General features: G+C 40.0%; 1 protein-coding gene across 2 annotated transcripts in view; it reads left to right on the forward strand.

Annotated features, from left to right (window-relative positions):
• sema3e (sema domain, immunoglobulin domain (Ig), short basic domain, secreted, (semaphorin) 3E) overlaps nt 1-23,819 on the forward strand; it is a 49,889-nt gene that overhangs the window by 23,034 nt on the left and 3,036 nt on the right. The window contains exons 5-15 of one of the 2 annotated variants that reach the window (XM_063004831.1): nt 158-160; nt 7,003-7,093; nt 10,914-11,030; nt 13,407-13,549; nt 14,367-14,481; nt 15,822-15,891; nt 18,512-18,656; nt 19,558-19,780; nt 19,864-19,955; nt 21,684-21,725; nt 22,617-22,783. In XM_063004831.1, the coding sequence (XP_062860901.1) occupies nt 158-160; nt 7,003-7,093; nt 10,914-11,030; nt 13,407-13,549; nt 14,367-14,481; nt 15,822-15,891; nt 18,512-18,656; nt 19,558-19,780; nt 19,864-19,955; nt 21,684-21,725; nt 22,617-22,783 (1,208 nt within the window). Of the gene's footprint in view, nt 1-157; nt 161-6,996; nt 7,094-10,913; nt 11,031-13,406; nt 13,550-14,366; nt 14,482-15,821; nt 15,892-18,511; nt 18,657-19,557; nt 19,781-19,863; nt 19,956-21,683; nt 21,726-22,616; nt 22,784-23,819 lie in introns of both variants that reach the window. The other variant, XM_063004830.1, reaches the window with a different exon arrangement.

Raw genomic sequence — 23,819 nt, forward strand, 5'->3', positions numbered from 1 at the left:
CACTCGGCTCAAATCCATGACTAAACAGTCAGGAACCAAAAACAAACAGTCTCATCCTCTCCGGAGAGCCCCGGCTAAATTACAGAGTATCTAATCACAGGGGCTGGAGGCTTATTTGAGGGAGAAGTAATGTTTGGAAGAAACATGAAAGAGTTAGGGGGTAAAACAGATTTTTTTTCATGCGTTGGAGACCTCTGGCTGCACTGACCACTTTTACACAGTCATTGTATTGTGTTTTGTCTCTCCACCCACTGTGTTTAAACCTGTGTGGTTAGAACCCAGTCTTGTTTAGGGAATGTCATGCCCACATGTTCTATATTACAATAACCGCAGCTAGAAGCAGTGCTACTGTGGGATACAAAGTCTTCTTGCAGTCAGTTGTACAAATCTCATTCAAGTTTATGTAAGATCCTTTTTTTTTATTCTTTATTCTGTATTTTTGTAGTCATACAGTATGTCATAAAATCAAGTCATATGACACATAACTGCAATATTTAGTATAAAAAATGAAGACCAGCTTTTGTTGTACAGTTTCATAAGTTCTAGGTATTAACCAGCTAAGTGTGAGGCACAAACTCCAAAGTATTTTATATTTTGGTAATTATGTATTGGTACTTACCATCATGTTACATTTACATTTTCAGCATTTAGCAGACGCTTTTATTCAAAGCGACTTACACAATGAGCTGAACACGTTGAGCAATTGAGTGTTAAGGGCCTTGCTCGGGGACCCAACAGTGGCAACTCGGTGGTGGCGGGGCTTGAACCGGCAACCTTCTGTTTACAGTACCTTCACCACTAAGCTATCACTGGCCCACGTTTGTACATCACACTTACCTGTGAAACATTTCAGTGAAATTAAAGATATAATAACACGCTAGCACACCAGAGCTGGGATTTCAAATACATCATATCGAATCTCAGCTCTGCCATCTGGCTTGGCTGGTCGGCTATATAAACAACGATTGGCTGTTGTTCACAGGGTGGGAGCTGCACAGGTATTCCTCATAACTGGTGCAATTACGACCTCTGCTGGCTGATTAATGTCGCCTGCACAGAGTTGGGGAATAATGCTGATCAGGGTGTGGCGCTCTGTGCACAAAGCTGATCTGCATATGAACTCGCCTCGTGCAGGTGAAAAAGATGCAGTCGGTAATGCACACGTGTCGGAGGGGGCGTGTGTCAATTGCAAAGCTCATCAGTCAGCAGTGGAGGGTTGTATCTGTAGAGGTGAAGCGTAACGCAATCAGGGTAATTGGATACGACTAGATTAGGGGAGAAAATTCGGGGAAAAAATTGGAGAAAAAGAGGAAAAAAAGATATGATAAGACAAGATGTTCTTTTATTATCCCACAGTGGGAAATTTGCAACGTTACAGCAGCTTACAAGAATATAGAGATATAAAAGTGTTTATATTAAAAAAATTGAAACTAAATTGTGGACCTCACTATATACTTTCTGTTTTTTACAACCCTAAAACTAAGGCGAAGGTTTGCAAGCTCATTGCTTTAGGGGGAAGTCGCCAGTTTGCCTTTTGGTTCGTGGGTTTGTGGAGAGGGGCCGGAGATCAGAGTGAGGTTAATTAGAGGAGGCAGGTTTCAGCGGGGCACCTTATAACCCCCGTACTTAGCTGTGGGGCGAGTGGTGAATTCTTCAGGCCAGGGAAAAACTTTTGCGATACGGACAAGTGTAGTACTGGAGGATAATGATCTCCCACCTCAGAACTTTCAAAACCAGATGGATATAAACACACACACATTCATGAACGTCGAATCCACTAACATGAGCTCACAATCACGCATGGACAGGCAGAGGTTCACTGGGACACGGTGTGATATGGTGCAGATGTGCAGGTGATGACAAGGGGAACTGATCCAACGGCAGACACAGAGCAGAGACAGGAAGAGGAAAACCTACAAAGTCTGAATACTGAGTGAAATGCATGCACACACACATAATGCTTGTCATAGTGCATCATTCTTATTTGTTTCTGCTCCAACTAGACTAGTGAGCGCAAGGCAGGAACACACCCCGGACAAGGCACCAATCACATGAATGCAAGTAGCCAGTCATATTGAAGAGATCTGAGTACCTGGGGTGGTAAACTGGATTGGATGTAGTGATGCATCATGTTCTGTATTGCAGTGGTCCCCAACCACCGGGTCATTTATTACCGGGCTGCACAGAAAGAATAAATAATTAGAGATCGCTACATCAGCAATGAAAACACTGCTTCCATTTCCAACACACGGGTGTTTATCATCTCATATCACCCCCAGGTGGGAGCAGTGTCTCGTTGCAGCAAAAAAAGCTCAATTGTGAGAAATATTGTTATTCCATTTTGAATCCCCCCCCCCCCAGCCGGTACATAAAATTTTATTTTATATGAAACCGGTCCGTGGTGCAAAAAAGGTTCTGTATTGAAAAAAGGCAAAAAAGGCGCTGCTGTATTGCACATGTAAATTTGAAAGAAACTACTAGTCAAGTTAAATGTTCTAGAATAGTAATCAGATGATCAGATCAAATTAATTAGTCTTAGAGTGACCCAAACCCTGAGATTAAAGCACACATGCACTCATCCTCTTGTATATGTGGTAAATACGGCTCATCTGACCATATCACTTTTTTGCTACCACCAACAATGATCACTATTTAAAGCAGTAAGGGTGCATTCACATGAGAAGCGCAGATTGTGTCATTATTTCCTATGGAGTGTGGCAGTGCTGCTTAGGCTGCCACTGCACTTCCCGAAGCGGCGCATACCCGCGCACTTTTGCTGCATTGGGTTCGTGATTTTTGTGCTTGCCGCGCCACTCAAAGTTCACCAGATTGAACATTTCAAAGCACTTCCAATGAGACGAACTGTTTGATATGTTGCAGCAAAAGCGACTTAACAAGAACAAAGCTTAACGTGACTTACTGCACTAAAACAACAACAGAGGAATTTAGTTAGTATAGAGAACTTATGAGCAGTAATAATTAAGAGGTTTAGTGCTCCTGTGTTGTTCTTTTAGTACATTAAACCACATTAAGCTTTTTTAAACGATAAGCATTTTAGACTCTCAGAAAAGCCGATTCTTACAATTTCTCAGAACCTTGAGCTGTAACACAAGTTTAAAAGTGAAACAGTGAGGAAAATCCAGAAAACACAGAAACATGTGCCGGTTATTCCACACAAATGCAGATTTGTGTTGTGGAACACTTTGATGACGTTTCACCACACCGCTCAAGCCAAGCACTGAGCAAAGCGGCGATTTGTGCGCAGGCTAGCGATTTTACCGCTTCTCATGTGAATGCGCCCTAATGCTCCAGAACTGACCTGTATGTGCAAAAGACTTGCAAATACTCCACACAAAAACAATTCATGCTAGGTCTCTTAGAAACTACTTACATTTAAAAATTCAGACCACTCATATTTCAAGAAAACACAGTTTACATTTTAAACTAAAAAAAACCTTTATTTCAATGAAAATATTTTAACAAAGATGTTCTTAATTGTGGGGCATCACATGTAATTAAAGAAAACGTGAATAAAGTAAAGTGAAGGCTGTTATAGGGGAGGGGGATTAACAAAAAAGGGGGTCAACCTCATATTAATGCGAATGGTTCCAGAATAAGATGTCCAAAAAGAAATGAAAGATGTCTATAGATTTTTGGCTATCCATTGTAAATGTGCATGTGTTATTGACATTAAACGTTAAGGACGTACAGTCATCCATCCACCCATCCATCCAGCTGCAGCCCTCACTCATATAGACCATCTCTATCCTGACATTCCTATTCCTTTAACTACAGACCATATGCCCGGCAAATGTGAACCATGTGTGTGTGTGCGTGTGTGTGCGTGTGTGTGTGTGTAAACATCAGTGACTCAATGAGGGCTGAATTATTTTCCACCTATAGAATACCGGTAGCTCTGATGTTTCTGAAGCATGTGATTGTCATTTCCTTGATTTCTCTTCTCTGTCTACAGTTCTGTTAATCACACCACACACATTATTGTATGTTTTAACATATGCTGAACTGTAGATGGAAACATTTACAAATATTTGTTTCAACCCTCAGTTGAGTCATGTTTACGCATCTCATTTAAAAGGCTTCTATACTATAGTTTTGGGACTGTTGGATAGCTGATGGCTGACGGTGAGGCAGCAGGCTTTACAATACCATACGTTTATAGGATACCATGAATTAATAATAAAGCCGCTGCTTTAAATTGGCAACACTACAGCTTGACTGAAGGTTGTTGCTGATCTCATTGACAGAAAAAAGTAAATGCTTCTTTCCTGCCCGGGTACCTCAAAACTGATGGTAAGTCTAATATCCAAGGGCAGGGTATTCCACAACTTAGGCCCTTCCGTTTCCGCTTCGTCCTATGGACAACTAAAAGCCCCTGACTGGAGGACCTCCAAGCCTTGGCACCGGAATACGACACTAAAATGTCAGAAATATATACTGGTCCATCACCATACACTGCCTGGAATGTTAAAACCAAGATTTTGAACTGAACCCTAAAAGCAACAGGCAACCAGTGCAACGATGCCAGTATCGGGGTAATATGCTCCCGTCTTTTAGTCCTAGTGAGTACTCGGGCGGCTGCATTTTGGACCAATTGCAGCCGTATTGTACTGTCTGTACCTGTTTACAGTATCATCTGTGTTCCAGCGGGTTCTAATTCATGGCTGACCTGATGCTTCAAGGTTTCTGAATCTGACCATCCAAACAAATTTACTTTCAGCATTTCTTTCTGTCCTTGATAGTGACACCACTGATCCATGTACTTTTCAGTGCTGTCAAACTAGCTCTATTATATTGATATGGGCACTCTAAATGGCATTATGAAACTTAATAATTATAATAATTAATATTAATAAGTATGTAACACACTACCCTTTAGCTGGCAATTCAAACACACTTATTGCTAACAGTTGACTAAACTCCAAATAAAATCTGATCTAAAGCACATTACATGCTCTTAACATTTGGCGAGGGCCCCCCTTTTTGTCCCAGCGTGAGTGTGTCCCTGTGCAAAAGCCAGGTCCATAACGTAATGATTCAGTAAATTGGGTGTTAAGGAAGCCCTGATGATGAACAGAGCCGAACGAACATCGAACACCACTGAACACATTTGAGATTAAATAGATCATCTGTTTTCATTTGTTTAGATGATTTGATCGTGAGCCAGGTCATCCGTTCTCATCAATCATCAGCCCGACCTCTGCTGACTGAACGTGCACAAATGTTCAAAGAAACACATAGATCTCATGGAAATCACTACCAGAAGAGTGTAGACTGTTACAGCGACAAAGAGAGTTCCACTCTTGTTAAGTATTACTTTTTGAAAAGTATGTCCTACAAGCTTACAGTCAGGTGTTCACATACTTTTGGTCATATTGTGTATTTCTATTACATACAAAAGGCAAAAACTGGGCACTGTAAAAGGGTATGTGTGAGCCTGTGTGTGTGTGTGTGTGTGTGTGTGTGCGTGCGTGTGTGTGTGTGTTCATTTTCCTATGAAATTCTAATTTCACAGTCCAGTTGTTCACCTGGATATTTCCCTCCAGATTACTGAAAATGAAGTGTCTATGCGAGCAAGTAAGTGTGTGTGTGTGTGTGTGTGTGATGAATTGATAGTGTAATACATGCTGATAGTGACAGTGTGGATAGATTAGGACGTGACATTGGCTGTTCTACAGTGCTGACCGGCTGCTTGATGCCCCGCTGTCTGTGATGTCCCGCCAGTCCTGCCCTCAAACTGTTGATAGAAACGACTCATGGCCCTTTGCCACAAACCACATCAGACCAAAGCCAATCAGATAAACACAGAACACAACATTTTTGGCTTATTGGTGAAGGGATTTGTTTCACAGAAGTATGTTCCTTCAAACATTTATGAAAGGGTTGTGTTTCAATACATCAACATGTCTGAATTTAAAGAGAAATCTTAAAGAGACATTTTAAATACTAGATAAAGTTGGGTAAAGACAAAACTTAGTATTGTCAAAAATATATACACTGATCAGTCATAACATTAAAACCACCTCCTTGTTTCTACACTCACTGTCCATTTTATCAGCTCCACTTACAATATAGAAGCACTTTGTAGTTCTACAATTACTGACTGTAGTCCATCTATTTCTCTACATGCTTTGTTAGCCCCCTTTAATGCTGTTCTTCAATGGTCAGGACCCCCACAGGACCACCACAGAGCAGGTATTATTTAGGTGGTGGATCATTCTCAGCACTGCAGTGACACTGACATGGTGGTGGTGTGTTAGTGTGTGTTGTGCTGGTATGAGTGGATAAGACACAGCAGCGCTGCTGGAGTTTTTAAACACTTCACTGTCACTGCTGGACTGAGAATAGTCCACCAACCAAAAATATCCAGCCAACAGCACCCCGTGGGCCTGTGACCACTGATGAAGGTCTAGAAGATGATCAACTCAAACAGCAGAAATAGATGAGCGATCATCTCTGACTTTACATCTACAAGGTGGACCAACTAGGTAGGAGTGTCTAATAGAGTGGACAGTGAGTGGACACGGTATTTAAAAACTCCAGCATTGCTGCTGTGTTTTATCCACTAATACCAGCACAACACACACTAACACACCACCACAATGTCAATGTCACTGCAGTGCTGAGAATGATCCACCACCCAGATAATACCTGCTCTGTGGTGGTCCTGACCATTGAAGAACAGGGTGAAAGCAGGCTAAAAAAGTATGTAGAGAAACAGATGGACTACAGTCAGTAATTGTAGAACTACAAAGTGCTTCTATATGGTAAGTGGAGCTGATAACATAAGCAGTGAGTGTAGAAACAAGGAGGTGGTTTTAATTTTATGGCTGATTGGTGTATATATATATATATACACACCGATACACTTTCTGTTCTAACAATAGCTAAATATGACGTGTACGACTAAACAAACATTCTTAAGAACCTATTTATTTATTAATTCAATCATTAATTAATATAATATGTGTATTTCAGCAAGAGGGAGTGTTTCAGTTGGAGTCCGAGCATATAGAGAGCGGCAGAGGAAGATCCCCCTTCCATCCAAACAGCCCCACATCCTCAACTGTGTCCAGTAAGCACTTCATAACACATTTTCTTTTCACTCTTGCATGTTATTGGGAATATAGGGAGTAAAACAGTGGTCTGGGGGCACTTCAGGTAGATCTGGGTGCAGACTGTACAGACCATGTGTTGAAGTAATCTATTTCCTGAGCCAGGCTTTGAGTAAGACGATTGGTTTACTCACCGCAGCGTCAGTAGGAAGGAATGTAACAGGATCGAATAAAACAGAATAAAGTTTTGATATATGGTGCAAACAAGATGTGTTTACAACTCCAAAATAATAGATTAAATTATTTTTGAGGGGCTATAAAAGTAGGTTCTACACAACAACACAGAAATTAGGGTTCCTGATTCAGTCCTGGTGCTCATTAAAGATGTTTTGATGCATCTGTAATTGTACATGAGGTATACTAGGAGGCTTATGCCAGAATATGTTCAGTTTTATTCCTTAGTCATTATTTGTGTGTATCCTGGGGACCTGGGTTTAAGCTTCACTTTCAGTCAGTGTCAGTGCGTGTTTCACCTGATTTCCAGGTGTCTGTGTGGGAAAATGTTAAAAGTGCACATCCAGCTCATGGTTTAAAAGATAAATCTGTGTAAAAACAAAGATGCGATGAAATCATCTTTTCCCATGTGAGCCAAAATCCATTATGGGTCCAGATTTGAGTAGTTTAGCCAAGTCTGAAAACACCCTAAAATAAAATCTCTAACATCCCAGGATACTTTAGAAACTCAGGAACATTTTTTTCGATGTCAGGGGCTCTCTTTAGGATTTTTTTAAATGATGTTTCAATGCGGGATCAAGGATTTTAGCTTTTGCTTAGAGGCAGATATATTTGGGACACATTTGCTTTCACACCAGTGCTGCTTGTTGTGGGAACGTATTTTGTGCATGCTACTCATGCCATGCCACTTGTGACAAGCGGATGAAATACATTCAGAGTGTGAAATTCTGATTCATGCGTGTGTCCCCACAGCTGTGCCACTTGTTACACACAGCTGGTTTAAAAAGCTAGGTTAGTGTTAATATCATGTTCATGCAAAATGCAAGAGGAACAGTAAGTGGGACTTTATCTTGGCATGTTTTTTAAATGTATTTATTACACTGGTTCCAGCGGTGCTGTAAAATAAAAACCAGCAGCCCTTTAGAAATGATGTGTATCATGTGTGTTTATTTGTAGTAACTGCTTTAACTGATTAGGCCTGTGGTTGGTGAGCCTATCCAGGAAATAGTGGTTGAATATATCCTGGATATAGTGCCAAGAATTTGAGGAAATTGTTCTCGAAACCCCGGAAATTATTCACAGTAATGCATATAATTAAAATAAGGTTTGAAATCTTAGCGAAGAAGTTCCTGAATTTTAATAAAATACGAATTTAGATTATAGTGTTGTAAATTACACTATATATAGAGCAGGGGTGTCAAACTCATTTTTACCGAGGGCCACCTGCATTATGGTGGTCCTCAAAGGGCCGACTGTAACGTATCCTGCTGTGATTGCAGTCGCCTTTTAAGTCTTGGACAATTTGTTGTTTTTCTTGGAGGCTAAATTCTGTGTTTGGTGCCAAATTTATACTGTATATTTATAATGTATATCTACATTTCTATTGTACTCCTTTACCACAGACACGGCCTCATAACAAGAGACGCACCGCTTTTTCTTCTTGAAGCACAAACTTGTTTTCACTTTCCCTCCTTTCATTAGATTCTCTTCCTTCTGCTACAATTTTCTCTTCTTGAACATTTTGGGATTATTTGTAAATATTTCTCCACATCACTTGTTGGAAAACCGCCTTAGTTAAACGCTGATGTGGAAACACTGCCATCTAGTGGCGGGATGCGGTCACTTTGCAGGTCACAAAATCGGCATACATTGTGGGAGATGCAGTTTATGTACGATTTTACAGTGAATTTTAAGACAATCATACGTCTCTTAAGCTCTCGCTGGATTTGGCCCGCGGGCCTTCAGTTTGACACGTGATATAGAGAGTGTAACAAAGCAGAAGCAAAGAGACCCAGGACTAGATGTACCATCATGATGGAAATGTAAAAATCTTTAAACTTCTTTAAATTGAAAAATAGAAATAAATATAATTTTAGTTTAAATTTTATAGTGTTTTAAAGTATGATACACTAACAACTATATTATAATACATGCATCACTTCCAACCCTAATAAATGCTCAAAATATTCAGAATATTTTCAGAACATTGGTAAACCATCACTGTTGTTTTGGAGCCAACTTGGAATAGTTTTACGGCTGTGGAGTAGCTGAGAACTTTAGAACCTTAGTGGAACAGGTCACACTCCATGTGAAATAGTTTAGAATAGTTGAAGAACCTTGGTTATGAAACCTTGGCAGGATATTCTGAATAGTTTTAGTATCTTAATGGAATAGAACTATTTTGGAAGCTTGGTGAAGTAGTTCAGAACCGTTCCATAATGTGCACATTATTTTTGAATGGTTATTAGGTTTGAATGGTTGGTAAATGAAATCTTGGAGGAACAGCTCCAGCTCCAACTAGTCATGGTACCTTCGTAAATTGGTTTAGAATAGTTCTGGAACATGTTAAAACAGCTTTAAAATGTTTTAAAATTCAGATTCTTGGTAGAATGGTTTTAAATGGTTGGGGAACCAGAGTAGATCCGCTCAGAATAGTTTGGGGTTATTAATGTACTGTGATAGTTCAGGGAAGTTTCAGAACTGTAGCTGAATAGTTCAGAATAGTTCCAGAATGTCAGTGGAAACAAATGTTAAAATGCATATCTTGTTACGCTTAAACTCTCTCTCTTGTTTTCTCTCTCTGAGATAGACTGTGCTGTATTGATCTATTTATCTCCTCTCAGTATGCACACGCTCTGGCCTTACAATGGGCGCTGTGTGTTTTTGGAGCCTGAGGCAGTCAGTGTGAAAGCTGTTCAGCTATTTAGCATTTCTACTCTCCTCAGTTCACACATAAGCACTTAAATCCATCAGCTCCCTCAGCCAGAGCTCACGGCTTAACATAAAGGACTGGTGTTGGCAGCGGCATTATGGTGGTTGTGTGTGTGTGTGTGTGTGTGTGTGTGTGTGCGTGTGTGTGTGTGTTTAGTCGAGGGTGGTCAGGGGGTGTGAATAATTAAGCAGCTCTCTTCTGCTCACTCAGTTGTCCAAAAGCACTTTGAGGAACTGTTAATTTTCATTCCATCTGCTGCACTTTGACTATCAATATCCTAATGCTGCTAATTTGGATGCCAACATGATGCTGCAATTTCCATTCTAATGCGGTAGCTTAGTAGATTGTCAAAAGTATATGGACACAACTTAATTCTCTTCATTCTTGAGTTCAGGTGTTTCAGCAGCACACATTGTTTAAAAGTGTTGAAAGTAAATTATATTAAATAAATATCGGTTCCAGTGTGGCTGTAGTAAAAAGTCAATTGATAGGTATGGTGTGGATGAACACCAGTGACCTGTACAGAGATGAATTGGAATGTCTAATACATGCCAGACCTTCTCGTTTATCTAAATGGACACAAATTTCCACAAACCTCCGTGGAAAGCCTTCACAGATGAATGGAGGCTGGTGTAGGCACAAAAGGCAAAGCTCTTGCTCATGGTTCTGAGTTAGGATGTTTAACAAGCTTATGGTAAAGTGTCCACATACTTTTGACCATATACATCCAAAGAAAGCAGAAGGGAAAAAGAAAAAGGAAATTATGTTCTCTAGGTGCCACCTTGTGGCAGATTACAGAATTACAGTAGTGGACTGTGGAAGAGTAAAATATGAACGTGGACATGACCAACAGTTTGGGGAATGATGTATTTTCGTGTTTTGTGGTCGAACAGGACATCAGCTGTTTGTTGGACTTTACACTGATTACTGGGAGAACGATGCAGCTCTGTATCGACTGGGCAGCAACAGCTACACCAGGACTGAGGTTGGAGACAGACAACAACTGAATGGTGAGAAAAAGTACTCGAAAAAAGAGCCACTAATCTGTTAATGCACCCGTATTCCTTCACACACACACACACACACACGTTTTTATCAATTCACAAGTACTTAGTCACTTACGGTTTGCACCCCCTCCCCTTCCCCCTTCAAGTACCTAATTCAATTTAATAATCCAAAAATTAATTCAATTGCATGAACTGATTCTGCAGTAAAGGTTTTGCTATTATTTTTTATTTAATGCTATTTCGTAGGTTCATCTGCTTTGAGAAGCCAAGGGAGCGTCTTAAAAGTGCATGAAGCCAAGTTGCAGTAATTACCTAGTGGCAGAATAGTTCTGAATAGTTTAGTCTATTTCCTCAGCTGCTCCCGTTAGGGGTCGCCAGCGGATCGTGATCCGCATGATTGATTTGGCACAGATTTTACGCCGGATGCCCTTCCTGACACGACCCTCCCTATTTATCCGGGCTTGGGACCGGCACTACAATATACTGGTTTATGCATCCTAGCGGCCAGGTACCTATAGAAGAATTCAGTGTCTCCAATTAGCCTGGCTGTGTGTTTTTGACTGGGAGAAAACCGGAGCACCCGGAGGAAACCCACGCAGACACAGGGAGAACATGCAAACTCTGCACAGAAAAGACCCGGACCGCCCCACCTGGGGATCGAACCCGGGACCTTCTTGCTGTGAGGCGACAGTGCTACCCACTTAGCCACTGTACCGCCCAGTTTTGAATAGTTTAGTATCTTAGTATAATAGAACTATTTTGGAAGCTTGCCAAAGTAGTTTAGAACCATTCCAAAATGTACACATTGTACACATGGTTTAAAATTATTTTATAATGATTATAGGATTTTGGAGGAACAGCTCCATCTAGTCATGGTACGGTCGTGAAATAGTTTAGAATACTGTAGTTCTGGAATCTGTTAAAACAGATTTGAAAAGCCAAGGGAGCATCTAAAAAGTGCTTGAAGCCAAGTTGTAGTAATTACCTAGTGTCATGTACTGTTCCCTACTGTATTAACTCCTACAGTAAGACTGTACTTCTCCTATACTAGACATGACATTTTGGACAACCAGTATGAACCGTTTCTTTTGAAATGCATAAGAAAGCCATTAAAAGGATGTAGTATTTTAAGTTATTATGGTTAAAAAAGACTACAGTAGGGGAGGTTTTACCATCTTAGAATATTACACATAATGTTACGCTGACCAATAGCAGTTCTCTGTATAAGATTTGCACACAGACACTTTTAAAACAAGAATAAATGCCACATGAACATCAACATTAGTGAACAGTTGTAACGTTTGAGTTTGGAGTGGGCACTGGTGCCACGCTGTGAGCTTGTTTAATGCCTATATATAGTGTCTTTATTTCTTTTTTCCACACAAAAGCTACAAGCTGTTGCTAAACCCATTTTAACTGGTCTCGTAGTTGTTATTCCTTTACCACTTAAAACATGGAAATATGGTAAACTTCCTTGACACTAAACTTATTGAAAAAAAACTTAAAACCGGTTTACAAATTTTATTGCGTGAGCGTGTGTGTGTGTGTGTGTGTGTGTGTGTGTGTTGTGTGTGTTCTCACTACAGAGGGACATTGTTAATGTCAAAGGATAAAGCAGCATGGTCCTCACCTGTAGGGGGGCTCCTGTAGTCTGAACCCCCTGGAGTTTTCCATTAATCACTGAGAGAATCTGAAAAACATGTGTGACAGGGTTCATCCATCTCTGCCCGGCCTGTCTCAAACGCACCCATCAGACTTATGACACATGGTCAAACACAATAAAAGCCAGTCCTACTGAGCCTGTCATACACTGATCCCAAACACAGATCCTATAGCACCATGGAAACCACTTATGTATGTGTACATGAGTGATTGGGTGTATGGTGTGTGTATGTATAGTCCAGTGGTTCAGGAATTGGACTAGTATTCGGACATACCCTACCGCTTATGGGTTGCCATTGTTGGGCCAATAAGCAGGGATATAAACACTTAACTGTTTGGATGGTACTGTGTCAAAAATGTAAAGTCTCTTTGGATAAGTGTCCACTAAATGCCATAAATGTATGTAAATATTCTAACATGTTAAGTGAGTACTAAGTGTTTTAGGGCTGAGCTGTTAAGCATTTGGTATTTTGCAACTATCCTGTAAAGTAAGATTTCGATTAACACCACTGCTCCTTTTTTGCTGATGTTTATAATTTACATACATTTCTATGACTATTCTAAAAACCTATCAGAACACGTACAGCTATTTGTTCTTGTGATGTTAGCCATTTTTAATGTCTGTTTTACTGTGGTCACCACCAGCATATTTTTAAGTAACAGGACTCTTATTTTATTATTTATAAAATTTGTTTTGTTGTTTCTTTGTTGTTTTAGAGCCCAAATTTGTGGGGTCGGTGGTGATCCCTGATAATGACGATCCTTCAGATGATAAAGTCTACTTCTTCTTCACTGAGAAGGTGTCCAACATAGAGACGGGAAATAAAGCCGTCTACAGCAGGGTGGCCCGAGTGTGTGCTGTACGTATCATATATGTGATGATGATTACATTTTAAACACACACAAACCATCGTCCTTAGACAAAAAGAAACAATGCATGTTAAAAAGTTTAACTAATCAAGATCAGATCTTACACACAGATATACACAAGGTACACGTTTTGTAATTAATGTAATTAATCCATGTGTGAATGTTCTTAATCTGTGCATTAGACAACAGTAAACTAAACACAGTGAGAGGAGTAAAGGTTCATACTAACTACAAATTATTGTTCCTATACTTTGTAATCATTGTTTCCCTATATTTTTTATATTTCTGTGAGGTGAAATGTTTACTTTTGTTACTTAATTGTTTAGAAATGTTTATTATACTTAGACATTTCATGTACAGTACTAAGCCATTTTATGTAGCTTCAGCTTTTATTTTTGTAGCTTTATTGTTTAGGTGAATTAATGAATCCCTAAATTTAGAGAGAAATACATAATAAAGTGTATTATTCAATTTTATTTTGGTGTCGAGACAAAAGTTATAGTGCTATCAGCCAGTCAGGCATAGACATGATTGGCTAATTACAGGGGTAAGAAGGCCGAAACAGCCTAGCTGTTAGGCAGTGCACTTGTCAGTGTGCTCTCAGTGCTGGTCCCAAGCCTGAATAAAACAAGGAGGGTTGTGTCAAAAAGGGCATCTAGTGTGAAAACTTAAAAACTGTGCCAAGTTAGGACCAGATCCTGGTAGCATCCATGTTGTTTATCATGTAGCCTCAATGTTGTTTAAAAACATTAAATGTTAAAATGCTTGTTTAACCAGTTAAATGTCATTTTTTCTGTTATTTTCTAGAATGACCAGGGTGGTCAGAGGATGTTGGTGAACAAGTGGAGCTCATTTCTAAAGGCTCGGTTGATATGCTCAGTTGCAGGGCCCAATGGCATCGACACCCACTTTGATGAGCTGGGTAAAAAAAACACCATCAGACATAAATAAACCATTCCATAGCAGAGCACCACCCTTACACATTTCACAGTTTATTTACATGATTGGATTTTACCCTGGGGCAGGCCCTCCTGATTCCTAATTAGTAATTATAATTGATTTACACTGGTGACTTCTTTGTATTCATATAAAGAGAGCTAGTATGTATAGATCAGGTCATTAGGTCTCAAGATCATATGTACACAAATTACATAAAGTACTGGAACTGGAAAGTCATAAAGAAAACCCCTCTATGCTGAGAAATAGTCAGAAGTGATTGTCACTGTCCATAGTCAAGTGAGCTTTACACTGCCATGGGCTTAGAAGCTACTGTGAAGACAAAAAGCCCTCCGAATTATGATTTTGTGTTATTTTGCTGCAAGTTTAACTGGTAAGTTGAAGAAAGTAAGCAGAATGAAACATTACACGTATGTATTTGAACCTAATATCCCAGAATCTCACACGTGCCTTGACAAGCAGCCCACAGGCTGGAAAATCCCAGCACCCGAGCCTTTAAAATATGACATTTTTATGGGATTCATTATACGCTGATCAACCAATGGCAATTACATTGTAAATATCAGCGAACATTTGGAAAATTCACAGAGTCTGTCTATACGAAAAGCTAGATTATAATCAAAGGGAACTTGTGTCTACATGATCGGATTTATAAAAGACAAAGGAGCCTCATCGGCATGCACAGAGCGAACTGATGAATAATAATGGATGTTACACGGTGGTGAACACTCCAGATCCAGCCTGAAAATGCAGCTGTAGTATAGAAGACTCCCTTTATATCAGTTTTATTAGAAAGGAAGGAATGTTAATTGGTAATGACTTAACAGTGCATTGTAAATCTGAATAGAAGCCAAAACTCATCTATTAGTTGGAATAAGTGCCCAGTAATAGTAATAATTCCAGAAGAAATAAAGACAAAAAATCAGTAGGATTCCATAATTAAAGTATGGTTAGATACAGTGTAAAGCAATATGGTTACACACAATGTAACTCTGTAGGATTAAATGCAATGTAATGTGGTAGTTTGCCTTTTTCATTAAATAATAGAGTTAATTGTATTTGTTTATTAAAATGAGGAAATAGGCTATTTATGTTTGTGTCACAAAGTCTACATTTTCACAATATAGGACCAAAGTGGTTTTATAAGTATCAGGGCACTGAAGAATTTTTCATATCGCACACCCTGTTGCACCGTCCCACCCACATCAGCATAATTCCTCATTTTTGCTAATAAAAGTCAATTTGTTGCAATGCAGTCGTATTCCTCTTCTGTCCTCACATTCCTGTTCATGTGTCTATCCACAGAGGATGTGTTTGTGCTAAAGAAGAAAGATGATAAGAATCCTGAGATTTTTGGCCTATTCAGCACAACCAGGTATGAGAAGAACAATAATCAATAATTATGTGTAAACACTGTGTGAAACAGGTTAAAGTAATACATCAGATTATCAGACAGATTATTAGACTAATCTCTGGATTACTGATTATAACAGCACAATAGCATACAAGCTCTGAGTGGTCATGTATGTACAAATAAAAAAATCACACTTGACACTGTTGAAGTTTGTTATGTGAACTTTCAGAGATTTTTGTTTAAGCCCAGTAAATGTGTTGATAATTTTGTATGTGCATTTGCTTATATATACATACAGTGTATCACAAAAGTGAGTACACCCCTCACATTTCTGCAGATATTTAAGTATATCTTTTCATGGGACAACACTGACAAAATGACACTGTGTGCAGCTTATATAACAGTGTAAATTTATTCTTCCCTCAAAATAACTCAATATACAGCCATTAATGTCTAAACAGCCGGCAACAAAAGTGAGTACACCCCTAAGAGACTACACCCCTAAATGTCCAAATTGAGCACTGCTTGTCATTTTCCCTCCAAAATGTCATGTGATTTGTTAGTGTTACTAGGTCTCAGGTGTGCATAGGGAGCAGGTGTGTTCAATTTAGTAGTACAGCTCTCAAACTCTCTCATACTGGTCACTGAAAGTTCCAACATGGCACCTCATGGCAAAAAACTCTCTGAGGATCTTAAAAGACGAATTGTTGTGCTACATGAAGATGGCCAAGGCTACAAGAAGATTGCCAACACCCTGAAACTGAGCTGCAGCACAGTGGCCAAGATCATCCAGCGTTTTAAAAGAGCAGGGTCCACTCAAAACAGACCTCGCGTTGGTTGTCCAAAGAAGCTGAGTGCACGTGCTCAGCATCACATCCAACTGCTGTCTTTGAAAGATAGGCGCAGGAGTGCTGTCAGCATTGCTGCAGAGATTGAAAAGGTGGGGGGTCAGCCTGTCAGTGCTCAGACCATACGCCGCACACTACATCAAATTGGTCTGCATGGCTATCACCCCAGAAGGAAGCCTCTTCTGAAGTCTCTACACAAAAAAGCCCGCAAACAGTTTGCTGAAGACATGTCAACAAAGGACATGGATTACTGGAACCATGTCCTATGGTCTGATGAGACCAAGATTAATTTATTTGGTTCAGATGGTCTCAAGCATGTGTGGCGGCAATCAGGTGAGGAGTACAAAGATAAGTGTGTCATGCCTACAGTCAAGCATGGTGGTGGGAATGCCATGGTCTGGGGCTGCATGAGTGCAGCAGGTGTTGGGGAGTTACATTTCATTGAGGGACACATGAACTCCAATATGTACTGTGAAATACTGAGCAGAGCATGATCCCCTCCCTCCGGAAACTGGGTCGCAGGGCAGTGTTCCAGCATGATAATGACCCCAAACACACCTCTAAGACGACCACTGCTTTATTGAAGAGGCTGAGGGTAAAGGTGATGGACTGGCCAAGCATGTCTCCAGACCTAAACCCAATAGAACATCTTTGGGGCATCCTCAAGCGGAAGGTGGAGGAGCGCAAAGTCTCGAATATCCGCCAGCTCCGTGATGTCGTCATGGAGGAGTGGAAAAGCATTCCAGTGGCAACCTGTGAAGCTCTGGTAAACTCCATGCCCAGGAGAGTTAAGGCAGTTCTGGGAAATAATGGTGGCCACACAAAATATTGACACTTCAGGAACTTTCACTAAGGGGTGTACTCACTTTTGTTGCCGGTGGTTTAGACATTAATGGCTGTATATTGAGTTATTTTGAGGGAAGAATAAATTTACACTGTTATATAAGCTGCACACAGACTACTTTTCATTGTGTCAAAGTGTCATTTTGTCAGTGTTGTCCCATGAAAAGATATACTTAAATATCTGCAGAAATGTGAGGGGTGTACTCACTTTTGTGATACACTGTATATATAATCAGAAATATTCCAAACTTAACAATAAATAATGCAAGCTGGTTTATGCTTGTAAATGCTACTGCTTTCTCTTAAAAATAATAGACAACCATTGCAAAAGTTCATTTCAGTTTTCTGATTTTAATAGTCGTCATCTGCACGTTACACTGTTTATTAGTTCATTATTAAAATGGAAAGCCGGAGCATTAACAAAGGCAAATTTTATTCGTCTGTCTCTGAGGGTTAATAAATTCAGTAGCATGGGCGCCCAGGTGGCGCAGTGGGATATTCCGCAAGCACACCAGCACCGAGATTCTGAACTCCTCGGTCCGAAACTCGGTGTTGCCACCGGTCGGCTGGGCGCCATCTGGCGGGCATAATTGGCAGGGACTGCAGCAGGTACTAATTGGCCACCGTATCTGCAGGGTGGGGGCCGGACTATGTGTGGGTGTCTTCATACGCTGTGTAAGGACCCTGATTGGTGGAAGAGACGCCTGTGCAGAATGCAGGGGCGAGAAGAGCAGGGCTGTGCATGTTTCAGAAGAGGCGTGTACAGCGACGTGCTCTCCTCGGATGCAATCTGGTATCTCTCAGCAGCGGAAGACAAAATTGAGTGCGCTAAATCGGGAGTAAAATGGGAAGAAAATGCATAAAAAAAAAAAATTCAGTAGCATAAAGGTTCTAAAAGGGCATGTCTCATGTACCACTTTTTAAAACCAGATTTCTTGCTGTTTCCCCAGCGCTGTGTTTAAAGGTTATGCAGTGTGTGTGTATAACATGGAGGAGATCCGAGCAGCGTTTAATGGACCGTTTGCGCATCGAGAACATACCGACCACCACTGGAGTGTGTACGAAGGAAAAGTTCCCTACCCTCGCCCGGGATCTGTAAGTCACATAAAGTTCACATAAAAAATCCAATAACTAAAGGTTTTAGGGAAGTCAACCACTACATTCATCTATAGACAACATTTATTACAATCAGTTTGTTTCAGAAAGATGTCGAGGCTTTTGTATATTATATTTTGTCCCCTGTCAGAGGCCTGTGCAGGTTCATAAATGTTTATTTTAAAGTTCTTTTGATTTTAAATGTGAAACATATGCTCTTGCTTTCTTTACCTTGAAGGAATATTTCTGTGGATTAAACTCAATTTTGGGAGGCTGTGACATTTAATCTGTTTTTTTTAAACCAGTCAGGTATTTGGTCCTGTGATGGTGCATGAAACTTTCTGACCTTTATGTTCACAGTTTTCAGCTTCTGCTTTATGGTGTTGGGTTTATTATATATACTTGTTTTAAAGGTTAGTCAGATACAGGCCGTATTTCACTATTACAAAGCCGCCACCCAAGCATAGCTAAAGCATCGACATAACTTTCCTAGGACTGGTACTACAGTTTATCACATTCCAGCAGCATCTAATTCATAACAGATTGATCATTTTTATAGTGATTCTCTGATTACATCTGACACTGTAGATACATTTTTGCTGAGATTTTTTTCTTTTGATCTTGGCAGAAGTTCCAGATGTATTCATACACAGTGTAAGCAGAACTTGGTTGACCCACAACGTTCCCTGATATTCTACAATATTTTATACAATGAAATTATTCATTTCAGTTGCTGTTTGCATAATTTTAGAAAACCCAGAACCAAACTTGAAGTGGATGAAAGTGGACCAGTATCTTGCCTGAAGCCAGCATGCATTATTCTGCTCATGCTCTTTACATTAATAAGCCAGTGATACGTTTCGTCTCTAACAGCAGACCTGTCTCCTTCTCTTCCTCTCAGTGTGCAAGTAAGATCAATGGGGGGCAGTTCTCCAGTTCTAAAAGCTATCCAGATGAGGTTCTACGCTTCGTACGTTCCCATCCCCTCATGTACCAGCCGGTACAGCCGGTTCACAAGCGGCCCATTCTGCTGGACACAGATGGAAAACGCAGACTCACTGAGATCGCTGTGGACAGAGTGGAGGCTGAGGATGGACATTATAACGTCCTGTTTATTGGGACAGGTACTGTAATCGTATATACAGTGCTTCTGCAGTTATAAGTTATATTTTTTACATAATGTTTAACTAGCGATTGTTCTGTTTAGATGATTCTGTCGTATTGAAATTGATCACCATCTTTAATAAAGAGACCAACACAATAGAAGAGGTTCTTTTAGAGGAACTTCAAGTTTTCAAGGTAAATAAGCCACACTGAAGATACAGTGTATCACAAAAGTGAGTACACCCCTCACAATTCTGCAGATATTTAAGTATATCTTTTCATGGGACAACACTGACAAAATGACACTTTGACACAATGAAAAGTAGTCTGTGTGCAGCTTATATAACAGTGTAAATTTATTCTTCCCTCAAAATAACTCAATATACAGCCATTAATGTCTAAACCACCGGCAACAAAAGTGAGTACACCCCTAAGAGACTACACCCCTAAATGTCCAAATTGAGCACTGCTTGTCATTTTCCCTCCAAAATGTCACGTGATTTGTTAGTGTTACTAGGTCTCAGGTGTGCATAGGGAGCAGGTGTGTTCAATTTAGTAGTACAGCTCTCACACTCTCTCATACTGGTCACTGAAAGTTCCAACATGGCACCTCATGGCAAAGAACTCTCTGAGGATCTTAAAAGACGAATTGTTGCGCTACATGAAGATGGCCAAGGCTACAAGAAGATTGCCAACACCCTGAAACTGAGCTGCAGCACAGTGGCCAAGATCATCCAGCGTTTCAAAAGAGCAGGGTCCACTCAGAACAGAGCTCGCGTTGGTCGTCCAAAGAAGCTGAGTGCACGTGCTCAGCGTCACATCCAACTGCTGTCTTTGAAAGATAGGCGCAGGAGTGCTGTCAGCATTGCTGCAGAGATTGAAAAGGTGGGGGGTCAGCCTGTCAGTGCTCAGACCATACGCCGCACACTACATCAAATTGGTCTGCATGGCTGTCACCCCAGAAGGAAGCCTCTTCTGAAGTCTCTACACAAGAAAGCCCGCAAACAGTTTGCTGAAGACATGTCAACAAAGGACATGGATTACTGGAACCATGTCCTATGGTCTGATGAGACCAAGATTAATTTGTTTGGTTCAGATGGTCTCAAGCATGTGTGGCGGCAATCAGGTGAGGAGTACAAAGATAAGTGTGTCATGCCTACAGTCAAGCATGGTGGTGGGAATGCCATGGTCTGGGGCTGCATGAGTGCAGCAGGTGTTGGGGAGTTACATTTAATTGAGGGACACATGAACTCCAATATGTACTGTGAAATACTGAAGCAGAGCATGATCCCCTCCCTCCGGAAACTGGGTCGCAGGGCAGTGTTCCAGCATGATAATGACCCCAAACACACCTCTAAGACGACCACTGCTTTATTGAAGAGGCTGAGGGTAAAGGTGATGGACTGGCCAAGCATGTCGCCAGACCTAAACCCAATAGAACATCTTTGGGGCATCCTCAAGCGGAAGGTGGAGGAGCGCAAAGTCTCAAATATCCGCCAGCTCCGTGATGTCGTCATGGAGGAGTGGAAAAGCATTCCAGTGGCAACCTGTGAAGCTCTGGTAAACTCCATGCCCAGGAGAGTTAAGGCAGTTCTGGGAAATAATGGTGGCCACACAAAATATTGACACTTCAGGAACTTTCACTAAGGGGTGTACTCACTTTTGTTGCCGGTGGTTTAGACATTAATGGCTGTATATTGAGTTATTTTGAGGGAAGAATAAATTTACACTGTTATATAAGCTGCACACAGACTACTTTTCATTGTGTCAAAGTGTCATTTTGTCAGTGTTGTCCCATGAAAAGATATACTTAAATATCTGCAGAAATGTGAGGGGTGTACTCACTTTTGTGATACACTGTACATGTTACTTTCTGTTCATGTGTTCCAGTATTTATAAACTCATGTTTTATTCTCTTTATAGGTTCCAGTACCCATTACAGAAATCATTATCTCAACTAAAAGAGTAAGAATTCATTTTATTTTATTTTATTTTTTAATCAGAGAACACTGTCATGTTGGACTAGGATAATCTTTGCTTGCCACTAGATGATGATAAAGAGCAGACAGATACAGTACATTCATGAACATGCTTTAAAGATGGGTAATATTGTACAATGGTTGGGTAAATATTATTGCTGTCTCAACAACTACAACATGTAAATAGAAATCGATTTGTATTTTCACATACCTCTCAGTAATGTAAACCCAACCTTGTCAGTTCATAATTTTTATTTATTTATTTATATATTTATTTTGTAACGTGTGTGTGTGGTGGTGGTGGGGGTGTAGTTTAGGTCTAAAAGTGTTTTCGGGTGTCCTTGGAAATTCATTTGGACCAAAACTGGCAGTGCAGACATAGTAAAAAAATAAAAATAATAATTGTAATAATAATGTCACGTTACAAAACATTACATCTGTTTGTCTTGTAATAAAATGTATTAAAGTATTAGTGGAGCCTATTTAAAGTCTCCCAACAGAGATACCAAAAAATAGGGTGTCTTATTAAAAGCATCTGAATAGAAGGGGTTTTTCTTTCTAGCAATGTAAAATAATAATATTAAATTATAGAAAGCATATAGTTGCAGTTATTGCTGTTAAAAATGTAGCAACCAGTAATTGTAGAGAGGTTCAGTGGATGCTGAAGAACTTATTTCACTTATAATCTTACATTTATAAAAAAAAAACCTTTTACAAGGTTCCTTTTTTAAATCAAAATCATTCATTGTAACTTTTTAAGTATTAACAGAGACAGATACATATACTTTTATCTGTTTTATAGTTTACTAGTTTGCATTTGTATCACTGTTTTATTAGAGGACATGGAATTAACTGCAGTTTGTTTGTACTATCACAGCAACAGCTGTATGTGGGCTCAGAACTGGGCGTGACTCAGGTAAAAGTGCACCAGTGTGGACTGTACGGTTCAGCCTGTGCTGACTGCTGTCTGGCCAGAGACCCGTACTGCGCCTGGGACGGGCACACCTGCTCCAGATACTACCCTGCAGGAATTTACACCAAGAGGTACACGCCTACATATTCAAACACAGACTATAGGGTGCAGTTTTATCCCAAACAGGCAGAATATATAATATAAATATACATTTTTTAGTTAAGGAAAAGTTTCAGATTTTTGATGTGAGAATTTCAAGCTAGGAGTTTTGTTATTGTTGCTATTTTTGGTTACTTCCTGCTGCTGCTGACATCTCACATCTCCCACTCATCACCTTCTGTCTTACAGTTTTAAAAACCTGTCATGTTATTGAATGTGCAGTATTTAATGACTAGACAAGTCTGGACAAGTCTGTGTGTGTGTCCCTGTCATTGCTTAGCTTATCGGATGCTTTGTGTCGGTGTTTTCCTAATCCAGTGTTGTCAGGTCTTTGCACAACTGTCACTTTAAATCTGTTAGCACGTTATGCTAACACTTCCCACACAAGCTAATGCTCATTACACGTTCATTCTGCATGTACGACCAGACATGAAAATCAAGTATAATTAGAATGAAGGAGCAGTCAGAGCAATCACAGGCGGGATGATGGCAGAACGGATTAGTTACTCTCAATTGAATTCTGTCTGAGAGAAAACATCAGCAGGGAAGTGACAGATTAGCTTCCATTTGTTTTTCTAGACACCTTTTCCCTTTATTTCTTCTTTTGTTCATTTAGCAAGTCTTTCCTTTGAAGTGATCTAATACCATTTAGCTTCAGTTTATTCCTGATCACTAGTCTAAGTAAAATCATGAGAGTCGTAGTGAACCTTTGCACGTCTATATTTCTATTTACTCTGTTTAAGTAAACTTTGGGTAATCCAATATTGACATAAACATGTTGCCCCTATTTTATTTCACAAATACACTATTTGAATTATTTCACCAAGGTTTCATAACTATTATTCACTGTTAACCAAGATTCTAGGTTTGAATCTCAGTGGTGGTGTGCTAGTGTAATAGAACACTGCACTAGAAGCAAATATAAACAAATGTAAATATACTCTATATGTAACGAATGGGCTAACTTGACAAGAGGGGCAGACACACACACAGAGATGTTAACAAAAT

This window comes from Trichomycterus rosablanca, chromosome 11 (genome assembly GCF_030014385.1).
Source record: "Trichomycterus rosablanca isolate fTriRos1 chromosome 11, fTriRos1.hap1, whole genome shotgun sequence".
Lineage (NCBI taxonomy): Eukaryota > Metazoa > Chordata > Actinopteri > Siluriformes > Trichomycteridae > Trichomycterus > Trichomycterus rosablanca.